Source organism: Podarcis vaucheri (genome assembly GCF_965113315.1).
Source record: "Podarcis vaucheri genome assembly, chromosome: 17".
In the NCBI taxonomy this organism is placed as follows: Eukaryota; Metazoa; Chordata; class Lepidosauria; order Squamata; family Lacertidae; genus Podarcis; species Podarcis vaucheri.
Genome location: NC_138755.1, coordinates 32,413,078 through 32,439,959, shown reverse-complemented (window position 1 = coordinate 32,439,959; position 26,882 = coordinate 32,413,078). Strand labels below are relative to the sequence as shown.

The following is a 26,882-nucleotide window of genomic DNA, read 5'->3' as shown; positions in this document are numbered from 1 at the left end:
TTTACCGTTTCTTTTAAGTCGCTTTGAGACTTTTGTGGAAAGAGACTCATAAATGGAAATAATATTTATTTATTTATTTATTTATAAAAAATGCTTGTAGAACTCTATTTCGTTTAAAAAAAATGTATCAAAGAAGTGTACAACAAAGTACGGTACATAAAAACATACAGTAAAAACATGTTGGAAAGTTAAAAGCAGGCATGAATTAACCAGATTCATTCTTAATTGCCCGCACAGCCCTGGCGGAATAGAAGAGTTTTCAGCAGGCGTTTAAAAGCTAAAACAGTGTGTGAGACCTCCCTCACCACCTTTTTTACATTGGTATAGCATCCTCTGTAATTGCATCATGTCCCACAGGGAAAATCTGGAGATGCACCACTAGTGGTGGAGCTGCAATTACAAATCACTTTTTGAGACTCTGTAGACAAAAAGAGAGGGAAATCGCATCTGAATATTTGTGGTAAGGATCCAAGGGCTGTGAGCCACATGCAAATCCTGTTAGTCGATGAAAACAAATTAGCTTTGTCTCTCATTTTCCATTGACTATTCCATAGCCATGTATAAGAGAATAGTGCGCCCCGCCCCAAAGGTAAAGGTCTCCTGTACGGTTAAAGCGGCTATGGGGTTGTGGCGCTCAACTCGCTTTCAGGTCGAGGGAGCCGGCATTTGTCCACAGACAGCTTTACGGGCCATGTGGCCAGCGTGACTAAACTGCTTCTGGCGCAACGGGACACCGTGACGGAAACCAGAGTGCACAGAAATGCCGTTTACCTTCCTGTCACAGCGGTAAAGGTAAAGGGTAAAGGGACCCCTGACCATTAGGTCCAGTCGTGACTGACTCCGGGGTTGCGGCGCTCATCTCGCTTTATTGGCCGAGGGAGCCGGCATACAGCTTCCGGGTCATGTGGCCAGCATGACTAAGCCGCTTCTGGCGAACCAAAGCAGCGCACGGAAACGCCGTTTACCTTCCCGCCGGAGCGGTACCTATTTATCTACTTCCACTTTGCCGTGCTTTCGAACTGCTAGGTTGGCAGGAGCAGGGACTGAGCAACGGGAGCTAACCCTGTTGTGGGAATTCGAACCGCCGACCTTGTGATCAGCAAGCCCAAGAGGCTCAGTGGTTTAGACCACAGCGCTACCCTTCCCTAGAATAGTATGCATCAGTCTGCTGGCCCTGTAGTGTGGTTGCTCTTTTGTACATTAGATGCTCAGGTTGCGAACGTGATCCGTGTGGAATGCACGTTCACAACCCACAGCGTTCGCAACCCACGCCTGTGTGATTCGGGTTTGCGATTTGGCACTTCTGTGCATGTGCAAAGTGCAATTTAGCGCTTCTGCGCATGTGCGACTGCCGAAACCTGGAAGTAACCCGTTCCGGTACTTCCGGGTTTTGGCAGTCCGCAACCAAAAAAATTGAAGTGGACGCAACATGACGTATGACTGTAGTGGCTATTTGACGTGCTTCTCACTTATTGCTACTCAATGTGGGTTTGTTCACACATGCATGTTTATCCCATGGAACCTGCACTATCAAGTAATGACTTGCATATGTGAATGGGGGCTTGACAGCTCAAACACCAATTTCAGGCCTTCTGCAGCACTTCATATCACCAGGCGCATGTGCTTTGCAGTGGGGTCTTTTGATTCGTTCCGCCGTCAAATCTGCCTTCAAATGAGAAATCTAGTGCTGTATGTTGGGCTCTGAACAGCTCCCCCTCACTGAAATATGAAATGGTGCCCATAACTGCCAGGAAGCCCTACCTATTGACCCCAAAGTCATTCTCTTTAACCTCGTGTATGTGTGACCATTCGTGGCTGCTCAGCAATCAAAGACAGAGACTCTGCCTTTGCTCAAAGACATTCTGCTTTCCAGGACTGGCATTGAATAAATTTCTGAGCTATGGCTCAGATTAAGATCTTGTTGTCAACAGTCTTCTATCCCCTGGAATCAGCACTTTAAAAAAAGCAACCATTCCTGGTAAATCTTTTTGGTTCTCAGAGTTATAGCATTTTTCTTTTTCTTTTTCGAATCTGTGTTTTATACTTGCTCTCTGACTTTGAACCTAGACAAGATGCAACCTCAAACAAAAGCTTTCACTCCACACACAAACCGCTACCCCCATTCCTTGCTTCTACAACTCCTTAATCAATTTTCACCCAAGATAAACACACACACACACACCAGACTCCGCGCAGGCAGCAGCTAAATCCTGCCCCCGGGACCATCACACTTCTCAGGCAATAGCGTTGCCTGGGCTTACTAAAAGAGGAATAAATTTAGTCAAACTGGACAGGCCGCTTGCTTTCTTCCAGAAACATCTGCAAATGATCAGCTTCGAAATTTTGTCTGATTGCTGGACAGCTAAGAAATGCAAGTTGAAACATCTGTGTGTCAGCTATGCACCACTGCAGATCCATCTGCAAAACACATCATGTGCCAGTTGATTGACTTGGGCTAAGATGGGTAGGATATTGAGGAGAAGAAGCGAAATTCCATTGCGCAGGGAAGATTTACTCCTCCCCATACAATTGGCTTTCCTTTCAGCCCCTCTTTTCATCTCTCTGCTTTTCTTTCTTTTGTTTTCTCTTCCCCCACTCCCACCTCCCAGACATGCCACAGTTATGGTTTTGAACAGGGATAAGAAAATAAGGAGCCAATTTGTGAAAATCCAGACATAAGAAATAAAAAAAGTATGGGTATCATCCTGCCCAAAACATGGGTACCATTGGGAGAGGGAACAATAATTTCCCCTCCATATTTTAGACATTATTTTTCAGCAATACAGTGGTACCTCTGGATGGAACGGAACGGAATCCGTTCTGGAGCCCCATTCTCATCCTGAAGCGAACGTAAGACACGACTGAGCATCTGCTCGTGCGTGGGTCACGTTTTGCTGCTTCCGCGCATGCGCGAGACGTCATTTTGAGCGTCTGTGCATGTGCGAGCGCCGAAACCCAGAAGTAACACACTTACTTCAGGGTTGCCATGGAGCGCAACCCAAAAATATTGAAGCTGAAGCTATTTCATCCCGAGGTATGACTATGATTCCCGATTGAGTTACTATTGTTATAAACTAAGGCTGAACTGAAAAGGGGTGTGTATATGTGAATACTTTCTCCTGGGGCTCAGCTATACAGCAGCAAATAGAAAGTTTTAAATATGTTGTAAAGTGCAATATGCAAATGTGACACTAGATGGCGACAGTGAACTATGCAAAATGCAATGTATTTCTCAAAATGTTTTTTAACAAAGCATTTTCATGGCGCTTTCTATATGTGTGTAGATTCCACCCTGCAGTAAAACACACACCAGTTATTTGGCCATTTTTGATGGGGGTGGGGAGGACTGAAAGTGCTCACCATTTGAAATCACAATGCTTCATAGGTCATTCAGATTTGGCGTCCCAGATGTAACATAATACTAAAACGCAATCACCCAATGATTTGGGTTAGTAGTAGGTTCAGGAAATACAAAATGAACTTCTTCTTCAAACCACATCTAATTAACCTACGGAGCTCGGCGTCACAAGATGCAGCCATGAGCGTATTGATTGCTTTTTAAAAGGATTAGACATCCATGACGCTTATCACTAACTATAAGCCATGATAGTTAAACTGAACCTCCATCTTCCAGAGCTGTCTATCTCAGAATGCCAGCTGCTCTTGCTTTAGTGCCCTGTTTCTTGGAAGCATCTGGCTGGTCTTAGACACATCGTCTTGGACTAGATCAGGCTTCCTCAAACTCGGCCCTCCAGATGCTTTTGACCTCCCATGATCCCTAGCTAGCAGGACCAGTGGTCAGGGATGATGGGAATTGTAGTCTCAAAACATCTGGAGGGCCTAGTTTGAGGAAACCTGGACTAGATGAACTCAGGGTTCAGTCTAGCACCTCTTGTTTTCTTTTTAGCTGAATGCTTTAGTAGAACCATACTGAAAATCTTGTCCTCCTCAAAATATCTTAGTTAACCTTGCAATGAAGCCTGAAAGATTAGGGCAGCTGAAAGACTGAGCACAGCTTTCTCCAGCTTTTTGTCTTCCAGATGTTTTGGACTACAACTCCCATCAGCATGCCCAACTGTCAAGGATGGTGGGACTTGTAGTTCCAAACCTCTGGAGGCTAACAGGTTGGAGAAGGCACATTAAGAAATTTTTATAAAATCAAGCACTTTTTTGCCCACTGATTTCAATGTGTGGGGGACTCTGATATTGAAAGCAGGGGCAAAAGTGCTTAACCTTAGTAGGAGCATAACTCATTCCATATTCTTCTATATTATTCCAATACTTCTGGGGATTCCTGTCTCTTTCAGTGATAAACAATTGCCATTTGTGAAGCTGTGATCAGCACAGAACCCCAGTCTGTGGCTGAATTCAGGCCCCTTTCCTGTTTCCCAACTGAACATAATTAGATTGTTGTCCACTTACAATGAAATTGGATAATGCAGGCCTAGTTTTGCTGCTCTATAACACATAAGAGTGGTTCAGGGGGGAAACAAGTAAGAAGAGCAAAGGAGCCTATGAAATATTGAAAGATTAGGATAAATTATTAACTCAAATTCCAAAAAGTGGCTTGGATCAAGTAGCTTCAAGGTGACTTTTGTTTTGCAAAAAATATATTCAGGTGGGGCAAAAATCTGAATGATGTGACAAGAGGAAATGGATTTCTATTAGAAGGCAGGCCTATAGGTTTGCATTATTGTTGTCAAAGTATCAATTGAGAATCCTTATTCCAGAGGCTCACAATTCAGAACTTTTGTTTTTGTTCAGAATTCATGTATGTGTGTGTTTAAGAGAGAAGGGTTCCAGTTTTAGCCTTATCCTGTTCCCCTTTCTTGGGAAACACCATTGCTCTTTAAAACGTAGCTTTGCTGCCAATGACACTTTGCTGCCTGGAGCAAAGAACAAAATCTCTCCTTCCACGTATAAAAACCAAGTGGAATCTTGCCTGTTGCAATAACACCGGCAATAAGATAGCATCCTCAACTGCACCAGAGGGCAGTGAGCTGGCTTAGGGTGTGCAGGGTAGATTGACGTGGTACACACAGCTCTGTCCACTCCACAGCCCTCAGGATTTGCCACCTATCGCTCAGTCAAGGAGCAGGATCTAGCCTGTCTCCTCTCCAAAGTCTGGATTTGTGGCAGAAAGAGACTAAAGCGCTCCCTGACAGGGAGTCCCTGTACACTGAAAACTAGCATATCAGAAAGAAGGTTCTAGGCTGCCCACTATTTAAGTTTCGGATGCATAAGGAATAGCAACAACAACAACAACAACAACAATTTATTATTTATACCTCGCCCATCTGGCTGGGTTTTCCCAGCCACTCTGGGCGGCTTCCAACAGAATATTAAAATACAATAATCTATTAAACATTAAAAGCTTCTCTAAACAGGGCTGCCTTCAGATGTCTTCTAAAAGGAGTTCAGTGGTACCTCGGTTTATGAACTTAATCTGTTCCAGAAGTCCGTTCTTAAACCGAAACCATTTTTTTTTCTCCAAAATTTTTTATTAGATTTTCCACAATGATAACACAAACCACAAAGCAAAATGATACACAAAAACAAAAAAAGAAAAAGAAGAAGAAAAAAGGGAACAATAAACAGATAAGCAATAACAACCAACTTAATTCTTCACAAATCTAACCTTTTAAACATCTTGGTTGACTTCCTCAAATCTCTCCCTTCTGAGTTTCCTGGTAATTAAAAGTAACAGCTTTCCAATATCATTGTTAAACTAAAACAATTTCCAATTATAGTCCATCTTATTCACTTTTCTTAACATTCTAAATCCCATTTATTTAATTATAACTTAGTTTAATCCTAGGCCTATTTGTTTCTTTCAAGTAATTTCTAATTTTTTATATTACAATATTTATTTAAGTAGTCCTTAAATTTCCTCCAGTCCTCTTGAAACTCCTCTTCTTTCTGGTCGCGGATTCTTCCAGTCAGCTCAGCTAGCTCCGAAAAGCCCATCATCTTCATCTGCCAGTCTTCCACTGTTGGTAGTTCTTAAACTGAAACCATTCTTAAACTGAGGCGCACTTTCCCTAATGAGGCCTCCCTCCGCCGGTGCCTTTCCACTAGTTGGCTTCTGTTCTTAGACCGAGGTAAAGTTCACAAACTGGGACACTATTTCCGCCTTTGTGGAGTTCGAAAACCAAACTGTTCGTGAACAGGGCTGTTCTTAAACCGAGGTACCACTGTATTCTGATGGGGCAGGGATGAGGGGGTGGGGATGATTCATATATTTGAAATGCCAACCTGGAATCTGAAACAGAGAACAGGCACAGCAGCAAGCAAACTCATCAGGCAAGCTCTTCTGCTTGTCTGTTTTAGCTCTGAGTTAAACTGGCGCTCTTTGAAGGGGGCCCAGATATTCATTGTGTGGCATTGTAACGAAGCGGATCACAGCACTCCCCCCCCCCCCCATGAAACCAGCCGTGCCTTTTGCTTTTGATATTTCAGTGGGTATGGAAGCCAGATGTCAGTGTTAAGTCGGCAGACCAGTGATAGGAGCAGGATCGAGGAATGTGCATTAAATAAAAACCCACCAGCATAATCATAAAGTCACCGGCCTTGCAAGTGGGAATATGGATGCGGGTTCTTTTCCATGTTGTAGTTCGGAGACACTTTGTTGTTGTTTAGTCGTTTAGTCGTGTCCGACTCTTTGTGACCCCATGGACCAGAGCATGCCAGGTACATCGTGCAAGAGTCCCCATCCAATTGCATGGTTCATTGTAAAAAGATGAGCTTTAGTGTCACTTTAGTGTCTCCGAATTGATGCTTTTGAATTATGGTGCTGGAGGAGACTCTTGAGAGTCCCATGGACAGCAAGAAGATCCAACCTCTCCATTCTTAAGGAAATCAGCCCTGAGTGCTCACTGGAAGGACAGATCCTGAAGCTGAGGCTCCAATACTTTGGCCACCTCATGAGAAGAGAAGACTCCCTGGAAAAGACCCTGATGTTGGGAAAGATGGAGGGCACAAGGAGAACGGGATGACAGAGGATGAGATGGTTGGACAGTGTTCTTGAAGCTACAAGCATGAGTTTAACTAAACAGCAGGAGGCAGTGGAAGACAGAAGAGCCTGGCATGATCTGGTCCATGGGGTCATGAAGAGTCGGACATGACTAAATGACTAAACAACAACAACATTGGAAGTGTTGTATACATTTGTGGTCTTATGTATGCTGATTCAAGTCACACAAGTGAAAAGGCCCCCAAACCGTGTTGCCATCCTTTGTTGGCCACCTGATTTCTGTACAGTGGTACCTCGGGTTACAGACGCTTCAGGTTACAGACTCTGCTAACCCAGAAATAGTACCTCGGGTTAAGAACTTTGCTTCAGGATGAGAACAGAAATCGTGCTCTGGCGGCGCGGTGGCAGCAGGAGGCCCCATTAGCTAAAGTGGTGCTTCAGGTTAAGAACAGTTTCAGGTTAAGAATGGACCTCCGGAACGAATTAAGTACTTAACCCGAGGTACCACTGTATTTTATAACAAATTGCAACACAATAGATGGACCTGTCAGCAGTTGGCCATATGGCCACCAGAGGCCGCTGTTGTGTCGGCCATATTGGTAGACAACAGACTTGAGGTCAGCTCATTCGCTAATGCTATTTAGACTGGACAGATGGCAAAAGATCTCCCAGTATACCCTGAGAGTAGTTTTTGATCCAGATAGATCTCCAAGGTGGTAAAATGGCGGGGGTGGTGGTCTAGAGGGATGAATGAATTGAGGCAGAAGATTTTGTGGGGGTGCAGGAGACTTATAGGAAGAAGATGAGGAAGAGAAAGATTAATTACATAAGCTGCTTTCCACTGGTGCAACTGCTGTATACAAATCATCATATACCAAAGAAGTATCTAATGTTTCCTGAATAATGTGCTCTTTTTGCATAATAGTTCTGAACAAATGTGTCAGGCTTTTTTTCTTTCTTTCCCTCTTATATACTGTAGCTGTTAATTTTGACGTAATGGCATATTTTATTTCCATTCAACAACCACCAGCATTTCGACTCTGCTTCCAATACTTTGTATAACAGAATATTGAAGTAACCAATGTCTACACAGAATCACCCACATCCATGTGCTAGCTGACACATGGAAAAAAAGAACTCTAAAAAGTTAAAATAAAAATTCCTTCCAGTAGCACCTTAAAGACCAACTAAGTTAGTTCTTGGTATGAGCTTTCGTGTGCATGCACACTGTGTGCATGCACACGAAAGCTCATACCAAGAACTAACTTAGTTGGTCTTTAAGGTGCTACTGGAAGGATTTTTTTTATTTTGACTATGGCAGACCAACACGGCTACCTATCTGTATCTAAAAAGTTAGTTAGGCACAACTTACCTTTGCAGTAGCTTTATTGATCCTTCTTCTGTAAGGCTTGTTCTTCTATATCCTTGACAATTTTATCTTTGATAATGGTTTCAACCAGTTTACCCAGAACAGACATTAAGCTAACTTACCTGTAATTTCCTAAATTTCACCACCTCCACCACCCTCTTAAAAAAATTCTGTTCTGGTACATTGGTCACTTTGCAGTGATCTGGTATGGAGGCTGCTCTGAGGTTCAGTACAACTGTTTTGTCAGTGACCACATTTAAGGATGTGATTGTTTTTATTTATGTATTTTTCAACAGTGTATGCACCACCTAACACTACAGTATATAAGCAGTGTACGATAAAGTTGCAGGGGAAAAAAATTATTACTTTTCCGCACCCCATTTCCCTTTTACTTCATTGTTCAGAATCACCTCCCCACTTCTTTGACTGGCATTACACTGAGATCTCCCCTACCCCTCTCAGTTCACAGCTGTAAAGATTCTAGCATCCTACTATGTTTATATTTATAAGCTGCTTTCAGGCCTAGTTAGAGCAAAGTACAATAGACAGCATTCGCTGGAAATATTCCACAGAAATGTTCAGAAACTATCAACTTGGGTGCCCATTATACTGTTGTAATCTCCATAGCTACAGCAAAATGTTGGGAGATTGTTCCTGTTGCAAGCCTGAACATTGTTATTCCCAGGCTACAATGACCTGATTAACGTTATTTCCCCCCTATTGGAACGATATTAGGTCGTTCTAAAACATCACAGGGCATACTTGTTAATTAAAACATTTTTACTTTGGGGGTTTTTTTATGTCAAATGTAAGTAATACCTGGCCACACCATTTCCCAAGACGCTGTTTCTTTTCCTGCTGGTCGCTGGTTGCTGTGTTCTGCTCTGTAGTGTCAGATTTTAATCCTTCCTTCCGTCCTTCCTTCCTCCATATTCTTTGTTATCTGTCCTTCAAATACCATTGGTTTGAATGCTGTGTAAAGTAAAGTAAAGGGACGGTCCAGTCATGAACGACTCTGGGTTTGCGACGCTCATTTCGCTTTACTGGCCGAGGGAGTTGGCGTACAGCTTCCAGGTCATGTGGCCAGCTTGACTAAGCCACTTCTGGTGAACCAGAGCAGTGCACGGAAACGCCATTTACCTTCCCACCGGAGCGGTACCTATTTATCTACTTGCACTTTGACGTACTTTTGAACTGCTAGGTTGGCAGGAGCAGGGACCAAGCAACGGGAGCTCACCCCGTCGCGGGGATTTGAACCGCTGACCTTCTGATTGGCAAGTCCTAGGCTCTGTGGTTTAACCCACAGCATGGAATAAGGCAAAACACTACATAGGCACATCTGAGCAATGTTTCACTGATATAGCAGCATAAAATGATTAAAAATTCAGCGATAAAATAGACAAGCTAATAGCACATCATGAACGTAAAATGTAGGACGTCATGTGTCCATCTATGTTATCAAAACCATCCCTTAATGTTAAAAACCATGAGCGTAGATCTGCCCCCAATAACTTGTGTTAGTTTTCTGAGTGCTGTTAGATCACCAACACCAGCCTCTGTATTAAAAAAATTAGAGGCAGCTATGTTGGTCCACAACAAGGAAACCACCTCAAAATTCACAGTCAGGCAATACCTTTCTTTATCAAGCAAATGGCAAGAGCAAGCTTTTGAGTTTCCCAGAACTCTTCCTTAGGCTGGATGTTAAGCAAGGCTGGCTTGATGCTGAAGCTGCAAAGTCTGCATTGGTCACCCATCCAGAAGAATGAGGGATTAGCAATGGCTGAGCAGACCTTCCTGGAAACCCCCCAAGATATGCCAGCAAACATTTTGCGGTAACCAGAAGGAGCGGTAAGCTACAATAATCCTGTAAGCAACTTGACAAAATTTGACCGCTCCTGCCTTTATTACATTTCCCTATTTCAGTCCAGGTTTTTCGGGGAAAATTGAAATGGAATGCTCTTGACTTGAGAGAGTATCATTTGTCATTTACGGAGGTCTTCCTGTCATATCCCGTGAGGATCTGAAATAGCCTCCCTATGCTTAGGGTTACAGTAGTTCTGCCTGCAGGCCATTTTTAGAAACGTCTGGAAGTTTACTTTGTGCCAGCACAGGAAGAATGTGTCAGCGTTAAACCTAAGCCAGGTCATGGTCTTCAATTCAGACAGGGTAGCTGGCCGTGATGAGTGCATTTGGAAGATTTTTTCCCATGTTCAGACTGGAGTCAGCCGCAGAAAGTTAACTCTTGTTTTTCTCTCCTGGGTGCAGAGGGAACTTTTTCTGAATCGGTTGCTCATATTCGGGACTGTGCACTCTGTGCTAAAGAAAAGATGCATCCAGGAAATCCCATTTTTGTGCTGAGAAAAAGCTCCATTCTGTGTACTCTGTAAATAAGGCAGATTTACAGAGGTGTGCGTGTTATTGTATATAATGTGCTCTGAGTTTGGTGGTAATGGAGAAAGTGAAGTTCTACAGAGTATTGAAGCAATACCCCCAACGAGAGAACAGACATTTTAATTCAGCCATCTCTGGTGTCAGCTATTTTCATAGCTATGGTCCATACATTTTCAAGTCTCTCTTCAAAACCCTGAGAACTAGACACTTACTTTTTTAAAATAAAAAGAAAGCTAAAATATCTTGACCAGGGGTGGGCAACCTAAGGTCCGTGGGCCATATCCGGCCCAATCGCCTTCTCAATCGGGCCCATCAGCATGTGTCCTTTTATTAAAAATGCATCTCTGGGTTATTTGTGGGGCCTGCCTGGTGTTTTTACATGAGCAGAATGTGTGCTTTTATTTAAAATGCATCTCTGGGTTTTTTGTGGGGTATAGGAATTCGTTCATATTTTTTTTTCAAAATATAGTCCGGCCCTCCACATGGCCTGAGGGATGTTGGACCGGCCCACAGCTGAAAAAGGTTGCTGACCCCTGCTCTTGACCAATGCCACAGTCTTCACAGCTTTTATACACTTTCACATAGTGAATCACAATGTACACAAAGAACTGTTGATACTGCAGTTATGCATAGCTTCCCTCAGTGGTAGCAGCATCCTTAGAAATGTGGGGAATGGTGGTTCAGGAGAAGGATTTCTCTCCAGCATCCCCTAAATTGTGGACCTCTCTCCCCATGGAAGCACATGTGGAACCATCATTATTCAGCTTCCACCCTATGCTGATGACACACCTTTTTACCCTGGCCTTTGGCAGTCAGAAGTATTTCTGAGGGACCCACCTCTTCTGTATTGCTTAGCCTACACTGCGCTGTTTTCGTTTGGGGCTGATTTAATCATTGTGTAAACTCTATGATTATATCTTTGTAATCCAACCTGGGAAATTATGGCGAAGGGTAGATAAGAAACCCTAAAAATTCATAAACAGAAGCTGTGAAGGAATCTCTGTCCCTCTCGTATTAATTCTCCCATTTCATGCGCCTAGTACAATATGACTCAAAATGGTCAGTAACTAGCATGGCCAGGTACAGCTCCTGAACCTTTAAGAGCTGATTCACTTACACATTTTTAGCATCTGATTTTGTTGTTGTTGTACATCCCTTGAGTCCTCAGTGCTTGACGCTTTGCAGCAGAAATGGCTCAGTGCTTGATGTTTTCAGAAGCGGAGAGATCAGCCTTCTGCAACCCTGGGTCACCGGATTTTGCTGGGGTACAACTTATACCTAGGCAGCTTGGCCAATGGTCAGGGATGATGGGACTTGCAGTCCAACAAGTTGGGGTCCAATAGCTAGGGAAGACTAGAATATTGATCAATCACCTATTGCTTTTTTGTATAAAAAGAATAGTTTTTATTAAAGATTTTTGTGATACAAGGCAAACAAATAAACGAGGAAAAGTACTTATAGCGTCTCCACTTTCAGTTCATAGATCTGTTTTCACAGTTTGTTTACATTTGGTATTGAACACTCTTGTCATAGACTTGGGGGCAGGGGAAGAGAGAGGAGAGAAGGGAGGAGGGTTGAGGAGACAGTAATCTTTTCATTCCACGGCATGGTGTTTGTGTGGGGGTTTTGTGTCAGGGTCTTGAGGATAGGTCCTTTGTTTGTATAGTTATTTGCTTTTATTGACGTTGTGAGAGGTTGGAGGGTCCAGGGTTTGGTTGGTTGCATTTGGTTGGTTGGTAGCAGTAAGGTTTGTTTGTATGTGGGTTTGGGGTGTGTGTGTTGTTGTTGTGTCACGTTAGTCATGTTGATTTGTATGCTGTTGGGGGGGGGGGATAAAGTCATAGTCCGGTAGTGCTATGTATGTGATAAAGGAGAACCACAAAGGGGTGAAGGGATTCTCCTTTGCTCATCCCTGTGTTTGTTTAAGTTTGTTGGTTAATTTTTCTAGTAGGGGGGTTTCCCAGACATTTTGATACTCCTGATAAGTCCTTCCAGTGTCTAGTTACGATCTTTCTAGCTGCTGACAGTAAGTGATTTATGACTTTCTATCGCCTATTGATGAATAGCGCATGAGAGTTTGGGACACACCTTACGTAATGCATTGGGATATGGATTATTTTTATCATGCTTTGGAATGATACAGTTCATGATGCAGTCTAACAGCCCACTGCTATGCATGGAAATCAGCCCCTCTGAGCCCAGTCTATGCGGAACTAGATGCAAGTTATTTTGCTGTAGCAGGGATGCGGGTGGCGCTATGGTCTAAACCACTGAGCTTCTTGGGCTTGCTGATCAGAAAGTCAGCAGTTTGAATCCCCATGATGGAGTGAGCTCCTGTTGCTCTGTCCCAGCTCCTGCCAACCTGGCAGTTTGAAAGCACACCAGTGCAAGTAGATAAATAGGTGCTGCTGTGGCAGGAAGGTAAATGGCATTTCCATGCGCTCTGGTTTCCATCACGGTGTTCTGTTGCCTTAGAAGCGGTCTTGTCATGCTGGCCACATGACCTGGAAAGCTGTCTGGGGACAAACGCCAGTTCCCTCTGCCTGAAAGCGAGATGAGCACCGCAACCCCATAGTCACCCTTGACTGGACTTAACCATCCAGGGGTCCTTTACCCTTTATCTTTACCTTCTATTTTGCTGTGATTTATTAAAAGCAGCCATGGAACACTAATCTGGAGTCGAGGGTGGAAATCTAAGCCTTTCCCCCAACTTAAGTCACAGCTGTTTACAGGTACAATGCAGATACACCTGTACTGTGCGTCTCTCCCCTCCCCCCTCCAAGGCAAATAGCTTTGGTGTGTGGGGAGCAATTTCAGTATGGAGACAGCACAGAAGGGAGAACTATACCTACTTCTGTGTTACAGCACTGATCCAAAATCCCTCTCCCTCTTCTTATTCACCAATGCAAGAAACATTGGGATGTCTAAGCAGAATTCCCACTTTACAACTAGTTTAGCCTTCAGATAACTTGAAGCCCCTGGGTTTAAGCAGGCCTAACTGCATAACATCACTCTGTGGATTCAGTGATGCATACTCCCAAGCAATCATACATGGGATTGCAGCCTAAAAGTATTACAAAAACTGGAGTGGAATATTGGCTACATTCCTCACAGCGGTTAGTGTGCATGGTATGCCACCAAAATTTATGTAAATCTAGTTCCATTTCTAATTAGTCCGCCTCTGCACAAAGATAATATTGCCAGGTAAGACTCTTATTAAAACTGTGGTATGGTTACTTTCAGGGATAACAAAAGCTTGTTATACAAGTATTTTTAAAGCCAGTATTTCCTTTGTTGTTTCGCATTTAGCCACTTAAAGAAAACTACAGTATTTCCTAAATCCCAGATAAGCTCTTGTTTCCTTACCTAGAATCCTATTACACGAGATGATCTTACCACAAATCTCTTAAGGCTAGTCTGCAATAAGAAAAAGGTATATTGTTTCCTTGAAGTAATTAACTCGGAGTTTAACTGTCTCATGGTAAAATTGTACTGGGTGCAGGGAGGGAGGAAAATAGGATACAGAGCAAGGGTAGGCAAATTAAGACTCGGAGGCTGGATCCGGCCCAATCGCCTTCTAAATCTGGCCCGCGGATGGTCCGGGAATCAGTGTGTTTTTACATGGGTAGAATGTGTTCTTTTATTTAAAATGCATCTCTGGGTTATTGGTGTGGCCTAGAAATTCGTTCATTCCCCGACCCCCCCAAAAAATATATAGTCCGGCCCCCACAAGGTCTGAGGGACAATGGACCGGCCCCCTGCTGAAAAAGTGTGCTGACCCCTGATATAGAGGCTCAGGGTGAGACTATAATGGACAAACAGTGAGGGGACGGAGAGTAAAATGCTGCTGTTTCCAGATAAGTATCTTTTTTCATAATAAATAGATATCATCATTAATTTGCAGAGGTACCAATGCTGTTTTCCCTTACTCTTAACCTGGGTGCAAGGCATCTCCTCATTTATGTATTTTAATGTATTTTTAATCTTTTGTTGGAAACCGCCCAGAGTGGCTGGGAAAAACCAGCCAGATGGGCAGGGTGTGAATAATAAACTACAGTGGTACCTCGGGTTACATACGCTTCAGGTTACATACGCTTCAGGTTACAGACTCCGCTAACCCAGAAATAGTACCTTGGGTTAAGAACTTTGCTTCAGGATGAGAACGGAAATCGTGCTCCAGCGGCATGGCAGCAGCAGGAGGCCCCATTAGCTAAAGTGGTGCTTCAGGTTAAGAACAGTTTCAGGTTAAGAACGGACCTCCGGAACGAATTAAGTTCTTAACCCGAGGTACCACTGTATTATTATTATTATTATTGTTATTATTATTATTATTATTGGTGTTCAATTCACTCATGACCACACATTCACAATGCCCTAGAAACCTGGAAGTAGGGGGGAGAGACCAGATAGGCCTCAGCAAAGTCCGGATGCACCTCTGGCTTGTGATCGGATCCTTACCAGAGCCCAAAGGAGACATCTTATTTGGGCTCTGGAGAGGGTCTCCTCATGAGCCAGAGATGCAGCAGGACTTTGCTGAGGCTTCCGGCTAAGAGCTGACATGTGGGAATCAGTGGCTGCTGCACTTTCCCACATGTCAGCTGTTATCCGGAAAGACCCACTGATCTTCACACAGGAGAAGCACTCCCCCCCCCCAATAGGTGTAAATGCAACTGTTAATTCATATCGGAAAAAGTAAAGGGAAGTACAGTGGTACCTCAGGTTAAGTACTTAATTTGTTCAGGAGGTCCGTTCTTAACCTGAAACTGTTCTTAACCTAAAGCACCACTTTAGCTAATGGGGCGTCCAGCTGCCGCTGCGCCGCCACCGCGTGATTTCTGTTCTCATCCTGAAGCAAAGTTCTTAACCTGAAGCACTATTTCTGGGTTAGCAGAGTCTGTAGCGTATGTAACCTGAAGCGTATGTAACCCGAGGTACCACTGTACTCACAGATTCTGTTAGCCTGGGGCCCAAATTTACTCCATACCCTTGGTAATAATTGCCACTGATAAACTTCCTGTGGCCTAGCTGGTTTTGCCTTTTGGTTATATCTGGCAGGATACAAATGTAATAAAGATACAATAATTTTAAAAAGTTAAGTACATTTGAGTTGCTTTGATTTAGGAGAACTGAGGGTGTGCTTTAGGCTGCAATCCTGTACACAGCTCATTGGGAATAAGTCCCACTAAACAGAGTACGACTTGTGTCTTGGGAAACATACACAGGGTTGTGCTGTAAAAAATTATCTCCCTCTGGGGGGGGGAAATGTTTCGTTTTAGCTGGCTTGGGCCCGTGCATTTTTAAAAACTTACCTTGGGCACCTTAATTTCACGTTTGAACTAGACTGCGGAATTCTGTGTCACTTCAAGAATAGTTTCTTATGGGGAAAGAGGGGGGTGTAATTTTGACTCCCTTTTTTAAATTCTAGGGCAGCATCAAAAGTGCTGTTGTCAGTAATAGAAAATGATAGCTGGCTGCCAAATCCGTGAAGTCATGAGTTTTGTATTTAACACTTTCTGTGTGCTTGAAGGTGCTAAGAATGGGCAGATACAGTTGATTGCCAGCTCCCCCCCCCCCCCGCTGGCTGTTACATTATCATTAAATCCTTTTATGATTTGACTGCAAAATGGTTGAAATCCAGTTCAGAATCCATGGGGGGTAAAAAGCGAGGGGTGGAAATAATCTTTGATGGGATTTAAAAGGCTATTTAAACCTAGCAGACGATTCTCCAGGCTCCTGTGTACTGCGCTGGCTGGCTAATATAAATGAATGTTAGACTGAGGAAGGAAGTGACTGGAGATCTCTCAGGTTTCTTTTCCCATCCACATGCCAATGTAATGCAAGATTTCCCCTAGTGCCAAGTCCGTTTGGTTTAATTCAACGTGGTTCTGAAAAGGTATGTTTGGTTTGCATCCACACCAAATTCTGTAATAGACATTGGACCCTCCCACTGTGGAATTGCCTGGTTTTTACCCTGTCACATTATGCTTCAACCTTTATTCTTTAGTTATTCAGGACTTCTGCTTTTGGTCTGAGGATATGACAGGCCCCCTTCTCACCTCACTACTTGTACTTCTTCCTGTGCAGCATGCACTACCTTTGTGACTTCTGTGCTGCTTCTCTGGGCAACATGAAAAGCCCTGGACCACATGGGAGGAGCCCAAGTTGTGGAGCTTAGTCACACAAGCATCACCTCTTCCAGAAGCTTCCTAGTGTACAGAAGACCCGTAGTAGTGTAGGATCCTCCTATATGGCCTGGGACGTCTTGTATTACCCACACTGCCTCCAGTGTAATGTGACAACCAGTACATACTTATGACACTGAACACTGTGACAGAATAGGTAAAGGTAAAGGGACCCCTAATCCTTAGGGTCCAGTCGCGGACGACTCTGGGGTTGCGGTGCTCATCTCGCTTTATTGGCCGAGGGAGCCGGCATACAGCTTCCGGGTCATGTGGCCAGCATGACTAAGCCGCTTCTGGCGAACCAGAGCAGCGCACGGAAACACTGTTTACCTTCCCACCAGAAGGTATCTATTTATCTACTTGCACTCTGACATGCTTTCGAACTGCTAGGTTGGCAGGAGCAGGGACCGAACAACAGGAACTCACCCCGTCATGGGGATTCGAACTGCCGACCTTCTGATCGGCAAGTCCTAGGCTCTGTGGTTTAACCCCAAGCGCCACAGTCTCCAACATTTCTCTGATAAAAATAGGGATGTCCTACTCCATTATTATTATTATTATTACTACTACTATTACTACTACGACTACTATCTGAAGAAGTGTGCATGCACACGAAAGCTTATACCAAGAACAAACCTAGTTGGTCTCTAAGGTGCTACTGGACAATTTTTAATTTTTTTATATATATTAAAATAGGGCATCATTCTTCTTCTTCATCATCTTCATCTTCATCTTCTTTCCCACCCATTTGACTGGGTTGCTTCAGCCATTCTGGGCAGCTTCCAACATATATAAAAACATAATAAAGCAATAAACATTTTAAAACTTCCCTATACAGGACTGCCTTTAGATGTCTTCTGAAGGTTGTATGTATAGTTATTTATCTCCTTGGCCTGGAGGTTGCATAACTCCATACCTTCCAACATTTCTTAGAACAACAGCCCACTTACCAACCTAGTCAATGAGGGTGTTACTTAGCAACACCCAGGTACTTAGTCTCCCTTCATCAGCCAAGGTTTCTTGGCAGTGAGTGAAGCACTGGGTGGAAGATGTTCACCCAGAGGCACAATGATCCGCATGTCAGCTCCAAGCTCCCTTGTGGCAAGACCCCATTTTCCAGGGACAGCCCTGGATTTAAGAAGCCATCCCATTTTCTGATTTCATCCAGGAATGTCCCACTTTTCCTTAGGACGTCCCTATTTTCATCACAGAAATGTTGGAGGGGATGTCTCGATTTTCATAAGAGAAATGTTGGAGGGCATGGTAGGACATGCCTATTTTCACTGGCGAAATGTTGGAAGGGAGACATAAATCTGTGCTATTAACACGGGGCATAGAATCATTTATGCAGTAGGAGCGAGCCCACAGGAAATTAATAACAACAACAACAACAACTTTATTGTCAATGTACAACCTGTGTACAATGAAATTAACCAAGCCTCCTCCCCCCAAAAACTCAATCTCCCGAAAGTCAGTTGCACTATATTATTTTCCACTCAGCAGCCTAACAGCCCACGGATAGAAACTGTTTTTTAGCCTGTTGATACAACTGTTGATACAACTTCTATATCTCCTGTCCGAGGGTGGAAGATTAAAGAGGTGCTGGCCGGCATGTGAATCGTCCCTGAGAATTTTTCTCGCTCTCCTAAGTCATCAATCCCTTGCGATGCCATCTAGCGGGCTCAGAGAATAGCCTATGATATCATGTGCTGTGTTCACCTTCCTCTATAAAGACTTTCTGTCCGTGGCTGTCAAGGCACGGTTGTATAATATGAGAGGACACTTTCTATTGTGGAAGGAGGTTGTCAATTGTTGTTTAACATTATTCTTTTGCAAGATCCTGAGAAAATGGAGTCTCTGTTGGGTCTTCCTAACCACCTGAGTTATATTGTTTTTCCAAGTGAGGTCTTCACTAAGGTAAATTCCCAGGAATTTAAAGGAGGAGACTCTCTCTACACAACACCCCCCCATATACAACGGGGATAGTTCCCCTCTCTTCCTCCGAAAGTCCAACACCATCTTCTTTGTCTTGCTAATATTTAGGTGCAAGTTAAGCACCATGTAGATACTTTTTGAACCCCCCCCCCCATTCAGATGATTCTCCATGAACTCTGTTATCAAATCCTTTGAGCACTTTCCTGTGTTAATGGCTTATAGGTGAGAGGCTGTGATCCTACTTTATCCTGCTTTGATTTTGTTCACATTGCTAGTTCTGAAGAGAAGCTTTGCTTTTTGAAGAGGCTTCTGTGGGGACTTGGGGAGGAAATGACTTATTGAAGCTTAGCGCGACAGAACATTTAAATACACAGTTAACTTTAGCATGCAAATAATTTTGTTGACTCTAGTAATGTGTTCTGGTGAGAGGTCTAACTCGTGTCTCTTCTTCCACCCATGGGAAGGAAGCCCCAACCTGACAGCAGGGTAGCAGGTAACCAAGGTAGAAAAGTTATTCATCAAATGAGAACCCCTAGTAGCATCGTGATAGAAAGAGATACCCCATGACTTCAGATGCTATCTCTGTGAGAGCCACATGCCATAGATTCCAGCACCGCTCCTGTGTAACCACTAAGCCTGCTGCAAAAAATAAAAAATAAATATTACTAGTAAAGCACAATGTTTGAGAAGCCTTTCTTCAGGTACAGAAATACTATATTTTTTGCATCCATCTCCCCACCTCAGTAAGCAAGGTGTCAGGTGGAATGATGTGATGTTTGATGTTTAAGCAAAGGATTATGTCTTCAATGTGAGTGCTGAGTTTCATTGTCCTACCTCTGTGCTGAAGATAACTATATAACTACATCAGTTATCAGTTAACTATCTTGGATGACTGCGTTTTAACCCCTTTCCTGTCTCCCTTGCAAATGGGAGCAGCAGGAGGAGATCAAATTGTAGGATGAACCTCCAGCACAGGGCTGTGTTCTGCACATACACACCCAACTTCATTGTCATTCTTCAAGGCCTATATTACATCATAACATGCATTGGATTTTCTCCCCAATTGTAAGTTCATAGCGGCTCTCTTCATATCCCACTCAGTGTGTGGATATCAGGCTCTTCCCTGTGCATTTATTGGCCTATTACATTACAAACAAACACAGAACACTGAACAGTCCCTTTAGTTTCCCAGTTCTACTTTTCAAAACTTGCCTTAATTCCTTTCTCACCCATTGATGCTTCCCTCATCTTTATTGTTGTTTTGCTTAAAACCTACATGCACCAGCTGAGCTCGTCAGCGCTACTTTTTCTTTTTCTGTGAAGAAAAGTAATAGAAAATAATTTCTTTTTATGTTCTCTTTATGCACTGATGTTTGAGGCTTGGCTATGGGGTGCTGCTGCTGTTTTTGCCATTCTTGATCCAGGCAGGAGGGTTAATGCAATTCAGCACTCGCTGCTCTCTGGCCATGTACTGCCTCGTCATGCCCTTTCAGCGCCTAAGAGATTTATTTTTGTTTAGCTTTCTTTCTCCATTCACTTTGAGGTGACTATTATTAAAATGTGTTTAGAGTACACTCTTTCCTCTTTATTTTGAGCTTCTGGCTGACTACGCTTGGTAATTACATGTAACCACTTCACTTTGTAATATATTCCCCATATTTCCCTTCCAGCTGACCTAACACTTTCATACAGTAACATACTACAAAGTTCAGTCACCCCTTTTTATCTGAAGGCGTAAATGGGCCTCTGTTGCTTCTGCATCTTTGAAATCCACATCAGTCCTTCTAAGCAAACTTCTTTTCAAATGCAGATAACGTGGAGGACTCAGAACTCCCGCCCCTTGCCCCTTAGTCCAAGGGAAAGAGCTTGTCTCCATTCCCCGTCGCATGTTGCTTAATATCCACTTGCCATTCAAAATAATATTTGCAATACCAATGTGCAAATTTGCAAGAGAACATCGTTGTACTCTAAACTGAGCTTTGATACAGGAGGAGAAGTTTGAACTGATTTGATTACGGACCATTCCAAAGTTTGAATTCGTGGTGCATTTGAAAGTTTGTAGTTTCTCAAAGTGAATAAAATGTCACATTCGTGAGGCTGTTTTGTAGTCCGCTGCTGCTCTTAGAATAAACATGTTGGTTTGCTCTTGGGCATGCTTTGGGGGAGAAATAACAGTTCTGTACATTTTCGGCATAATGTGCTGGGTACTTATTGGCTAGCGCCCACAACATCACCAACACTATCTCTGGATTTGGGGAAGTAAAGAATTAACACACCTGTCTGGACACCTCCTTAAAAAAGAGGGACATCTGTCTGGCACACATGGAACCGAAACTCAGGATTTATTTTTGTATGAATATCACAGGATATAAGAAAACCCATCTTCTGAAAAGGCACAAGTTGAGGGGAAACTATTCTGCATGGCAAGGATGTGAACGTATTATTGGAAAACATTGACCTAAGCAAGGACTGGCCAGTGGAAGTTTATTTGGAAGAAGTTTTGGCATGGAGATTTACAGTAGTCCATAAAGACTTGCATCTGTTGATCATGCTTTCATGAGAAAGGGTTGACAATTCAGCCCTATATTTGTATGACCGGACACTTAACGCCACATACTGGTGAATGCTAATGCACATAGCAAAATTTTGTTTGGGTTGCCTACATTTTTCAGGTTAACCTTCTACTCTACTCATAATTAGACTTACAAGAGCCATCCATCAGGCCACGGAGGAAAGCTCTTCTTTGCTTTAACTATGGTAAAAGGGGACTCAGCCAAGGATGCTTGGCTTTCCGGGTCAGTGCTAATGCCCAGTGAACGTGGACAGTTCCTCAAATCTGCTGTCTTGTTAAGAGGAGTGTGTCTTACAGAAATCTTCCAAGGGGTTCCATGTACAGTGGTACCTCGGGTTAAGTACTTAATTCATTCCGGAGGTCCGTACTTAACCTGAAACTGTTCTTAACCTGAAGCACCACTTTAGCTAATGGGGCCTCCTGCTGCTGCCGCGCCACCGGAGCACGATTTCTGTTCTCATCCTGAAGCAAAGTTCTTAACCTGAAGCACTATTTCTGGGTCTGTAACCTGAAGCGTATGTAACCTGAAGCATATGTAACCCGAGGTACCACTGTATTTGGGTTCACAACTTGCCAGTGGTAGAGGCTACTTCTTAACTAAAGGAGAAACCAAATTGCACAGAAAGATTTGAAAGTGCTTTAACCTGGTTGCTAAATACAGCAGCATATTTAATTTGCCTGGGAGCAAGTCCCCTTAGAAAATGATAGACCCTCTCCATATTCCTGCTTAAGGGAGACATCAGTTGTTTTGTGACATTAGAAGCCATTACACCAAAAGGTCTCAGACCTTTTTGCATGCCTGAAAACCAACACAGTTCATGCCTTATTGCAGCTAAAGGTTGCAATCTTCATCATCTCTGACCCTTGGCCATTCTGGCTAGGACTGAGGGTGGTTCTCCAAGCATTGTTTACAGAAGTGCATACATTAGAGTGGCGATGTGCACCAAAATGAAGGTATTGGTGAAAATAATATGCCAAAATGCATTATATTAGGGGAAACTGCTTGCAAAAATCTGTTTATTATTCCAAACTGCATATGAAAATCTGTTTCTTAGGAGAACATGCAGATGAATTTTCATGAGGATTTTTTTTTAATTGCAAATTTCTGCAAAACATGGAGAACTGGATTTGAGATTGGAAGTATGAGAAGCTGAGAGAACCAAAACTGACAGTTCCTCCCATCCCCAGGTGTTTCTCGAAGGTGCAATGCGTGAACACAAGGGTTCACGTGGGCATAATGTTACCATATTGGATTAGTTTGATGGTGTTGGTCTTTCCCACCAAATCAGCCACCATCCTTCCTGATGGGATGGCAAATGTTTGTGAAAGACTTGTGCAATCATCCCTACCCACGGTTGAGTTATATACCAGCATGCCCCTATAGCTTAAAATTATACTGCATGGAAGCTGTTTCCATGCTGCTGAGAGCATGTATTATTGGGGCTTGACTCTCATAGTAATCAGTGGCGTGTACCTCTGAGTACATAAGATTAGACTTCCAGTCTCATTAATTTTGTTGGGAAAGTTAAGCAGCATCTCAGTTTCAGTCCCAATGCACGTTTATCTGAATAAAACCAAAACGGCTCAATGAGCTTGGTTGTTTCTGATCCCAAGCTTCCATCTACAGCCTTCTAATAATTCAATTTCATAATTTCCACTTCATTTCCAATAATCTTTTTAGGCAGTCATGATATACACAGTGGTTAAATTATGCTGCTTTTTCAATCCAAAAGTCCAGTTTGCCAGAACATGTTGGTGTGGGGAAAATTCATGCTTCCCCTCAATTTTGTTTGAAGAAAGCATCAATTCCTAACTTTTATGCATTGCAAAGTCTTGCCTAATGGCCCAATCCCAAGACTTTCTGTGCCAGCACATAAGTGCCCAAGAGAGAGCGCCTTGACTGTGGTTCCAGCTGAATGTCATAAATCATGCTAGAACATCACTGTTCCATGGAGATAAGTCTAGCATTACTTTCAGAAATGCTGACAAAAATAATATATAGGGCAGGTATTCCATAATATACACCCATCCAGATGGGCAAGGTATAAATACTAAAATTATTATTATTATTATTATTTATTAAATGCCTACTTTTAGAAAATAAAATGCACATTTCTGTTAATTTTCATTAAAGTCAAAATCTTATGTTACAACTGGGGTGGTTCATGTCAGTTTTCTGGACTGAGAGTTGTTTCAGAAGCTGCTAACCTTCTAACTCACATTGTCCAACTCTCCAGGGGCATAGCGTAGGGAATGCCAATGGGGCCATGGCCCCGAATGCAGATTTTTGAGGGGATGCGAAGCAGACGCCCATGGCGTCACCCCCAGCCCAACTCCCACTGTCAGAGGAACCAACTCTCATGGAGAGGAGCACGGGCACATAGGTCGCATAACTCGGCCTTGCTTGGCTCTGGTTTGTGGGTCGCTCTGGTGGTGTCTGTAGTGAGGGCTGCGGTGCCCCGGCAGGATCCTTGACCCTCTGCACTCCAGTATTCAGAAAATGGAAGCCAGTAACTCTAAAACACATATGCAACATGACTGTTTATTCATATGTAAGTTTCATTTAGTGAAGAGCACAATTCAAGAGCACAATTCAAGAGTATGTTTCCGAGTGTGCTGGGCCCAGGGGTAACCCGTGAAATGCGGTCCAGGACTGGTCCAGAATCCAAAGGTTCCGCTGGGCAGGACACGAGGCAGGAAACCAGGCAAGGACAGGTACAGGATCTCAGGTAGGATCTAGCAAACAGCAATGTTGCTCCCGCAACCTGGGACGGGGTCCAACACACAGCTGTCAATGTTTCCCTTTTTTTAAGGGAAATTCCCTTATTCTGAATAGGATCCCTCGCAAGGAAAGGGAAAGGTTGACAGCTATGGTCCGACAGCCTTTTATCTTTGTCGGGGTAGCGCCGGTCCTGATCCCCTGGCGACTTACCTCCCTGTTTCGCCCAAAGGCGAGCACTCCTCCTGTGAGTACTCAGGTCTCTCCTTCTTTCAGACCTTAGTCTCTGCAGTTTGGGAGACATTGGTGGGTCACTAGACCCAGGGGCCACCTCAGCCTCCCCTGACCAAGCCGGTAGTCGAACAGCTGTAAGTGATTGCCCAGCTGAAGGCAACAAGGTAATCCCCGCATCTGGAGCCAGGGCAGGCTCAAGCCCCTGACTCAGCCCAGCTGGTGTTTGTTGCAGGGGAACCTGTGCAGACTGGGACTCTTCAGGATCAGGCCCCAGACTTGGTTCAGATGATGCCTGAGGCAAAGGATCCAGTGCAGACTGAGTCTCCTCTGGTTCTGAGTCTGAGCCCGAGTCCCAGGCCATCACACCGAGCACAATTCAAAGTGTTGGTACTGCCCTTTAAAGCTCTAAACTGCCTTGGCCCAGTATACCTGAAGGAGCGTCTCCACTCCCATCATTCAGCCTGGACACTGAGGTCCAGCTCCGAGGGCCTTCTGGAGGTTCCCTTATTGCATGAAGTGAGGTTACGGGGAACCAGGCAGAGGGCCTTCTCGGCAGTGGCGCCCACCCTGTGGTACGCCCTCCCACCAGATGTCCAGGAAATAAACAACCATCTTGACTTTCAGAAGACATTTGAAGGCAACCCTGTTTAGGGAATTTTTTTAATGTTTTATGTTTTCTCGTGTTTTTAATACTCTGTAGAGAGCCACCCAGAGTGGTTGGGGAAACTCAGCCAAATGGGCAGGGTATGTATGTATGTATGTATGTATGTATGTATGTATAAATAAATAAATAAAATTATTATTATTATTATTATTATTGGTGAAGTAAAACTGTTGCAAAGTGATCTCCCCAGGGCACAAGCCTGGGCAGTTGATATTGCAATGACATTCATCAGAGCAGGGGGGACTGGAACTCCTGCCTTTGCGAAGTGTTGCTTTTTTTTCTTTGCCTGAGCTGGACGCAACCATTATGCAAAATGTGCTAGTATTTGCATGCAGCAAATGAGAGAACTGAACGAAAAGTTTCAAGGAGCTGACAAAGCGATGAAGGAGGCCATTTCACTTCGAGAAGATGGAACAAGACGTGGGCTGGTATTTGGGCAGATGTGTCCGTAGAGCAAGCATTTATGAAATCTTCCAAAGCTGTGGAGGGATGACATATGGAGGAAGGGTGACAAAAAGCCAAAGAGCCATGTGGATCTGGAGTCTTGTCATCTGTGCGTCAAGCGTCTTGACAGGGATTGCTAGATGTGGCAGTGAGTAAAGCGTTGGTCTGTCTGAAGCAAGGCTGTCAAGAGATTTGAAAGACTTCTGCAAGATCCAAAAAAGGAGGAGAAGGTGAATGCTGATGAAGCAGAACCTTCTCCAGTCGCAGGAGTCTTTGCTAACATGAGGATGGTGGTGATAAGAACTCAGGCTAGCACAGGGGTAGGCAACCTAAAGCCCATGGGCCACACGCGGCCCACAGGGGGTCGTTTAACTGGCCCACGAGTCACCCCAGAACTGAGCTGCCCACTCAGCGAGTCCCCGCGTGCTGCGCTAAACCGGAAATTGCATCTGCGCAGACGCCAAAAATCGCAGGCGGGTGTGCGATCCATGGAGGATTCTGCGCTGGAGTGAACCGGTCCAGGCAAGGTAAACCTTGCCAACCCCTGCTATCACTATTGCAGCCACATTAGAGGTGGCAAAAAGTGCTAAGGCCACCCAGAGCTTGCATGGCTGGATTGTGGTTTGAAGCAGAGACTCCTGGATCAGATGCTTAACCATTAAGCTACACTTTCTCCTTTCTCTGTAAATGAAAACATCATGTTTCATCACTTCCCATCACATAAAAGCATGCCTTTTTTCTTCCTTCCATGAACACTAGTTGTTCTTTAGTTCTAAATCATTAAAACTATTTTTATCCTGACTCTTATTTTATGCCACATATTAACGTGTCACAAGAAGGCCTGCGATGAAGCACTCTCCTCTTTATGGCAGTGCTATTTCTTGCCATCAGGGCAGAAACAATAAATCTACAGAGCTTGCATAATGTAGTTGCAGAGGCTCAGCTGTGAACCAGGAAGCCCCGCACACCATGTGCTGCTCCTGCCTGAACTTAGGTGAGCCATTGTGTCTCAGCATCAGTCTCATACCTGCAAAATGGGAGAATCGTGGCAATCACAGCAGCAATACAATCCTAAGCAGGTGTCCTCAATATCAAGTCTCAGTGTGGCTTATTCCCTGATAGACATCTATAGGATGCCATGTTAGTCTGCCGCAGCAAAAACAAAACAGAAGCCCAGAGGTTATCGTGACACCCGAAAGACACATATATTATTGCATACGTTATCATGGACTGCAGCCCACTTCCTTAGATGCATGGAAGTGTTGTCCTAAGTTGCAGGTTGATGTGCATGTGGTTTGGAAGGCAGGGGTGGGTTAGGTTGTAAACTGTGAGGCTGGGAGGAAATGAAATGCAGAAAGTACAAAGATGGTGATAATTGAACAATTAGCAGTGGCAATTC

At 43.8% G+C, this 26,882-nt stretch overlaps 1 protein-coding gene across 2 annotated transcripts in view; it reads left to right on the top strand.

The window, feature by feature from the left end:
* The window catches only part of TRABD2A (TraB domain containing 2A), a 125,750-nt gene that overhangs the window by 24,957 nt on the left and 73,911 nt on the right, over positions 1 to 26,882 (top strand). Inside the window, exon 1 of one of the 2 annotated variants that reach the window (XM_082204961.1) lies at positions 23,349 to 23,464. The exons of the other annotated variant lie outside the window; for it this stretch is intronic. Coding sequence (XP_082061087.1) covers positions 23,456 to 23,464 — 9 coding nt within the window. The 5' untranslated portion in view covers positions 23,349 to 23,455. Of the gene's footprint in view, positions 1 to 23,348; positions 23,465 to 26,882 lie in introns of those variants that run through there. 2 annotated transcript variants of the gene reach the window in all.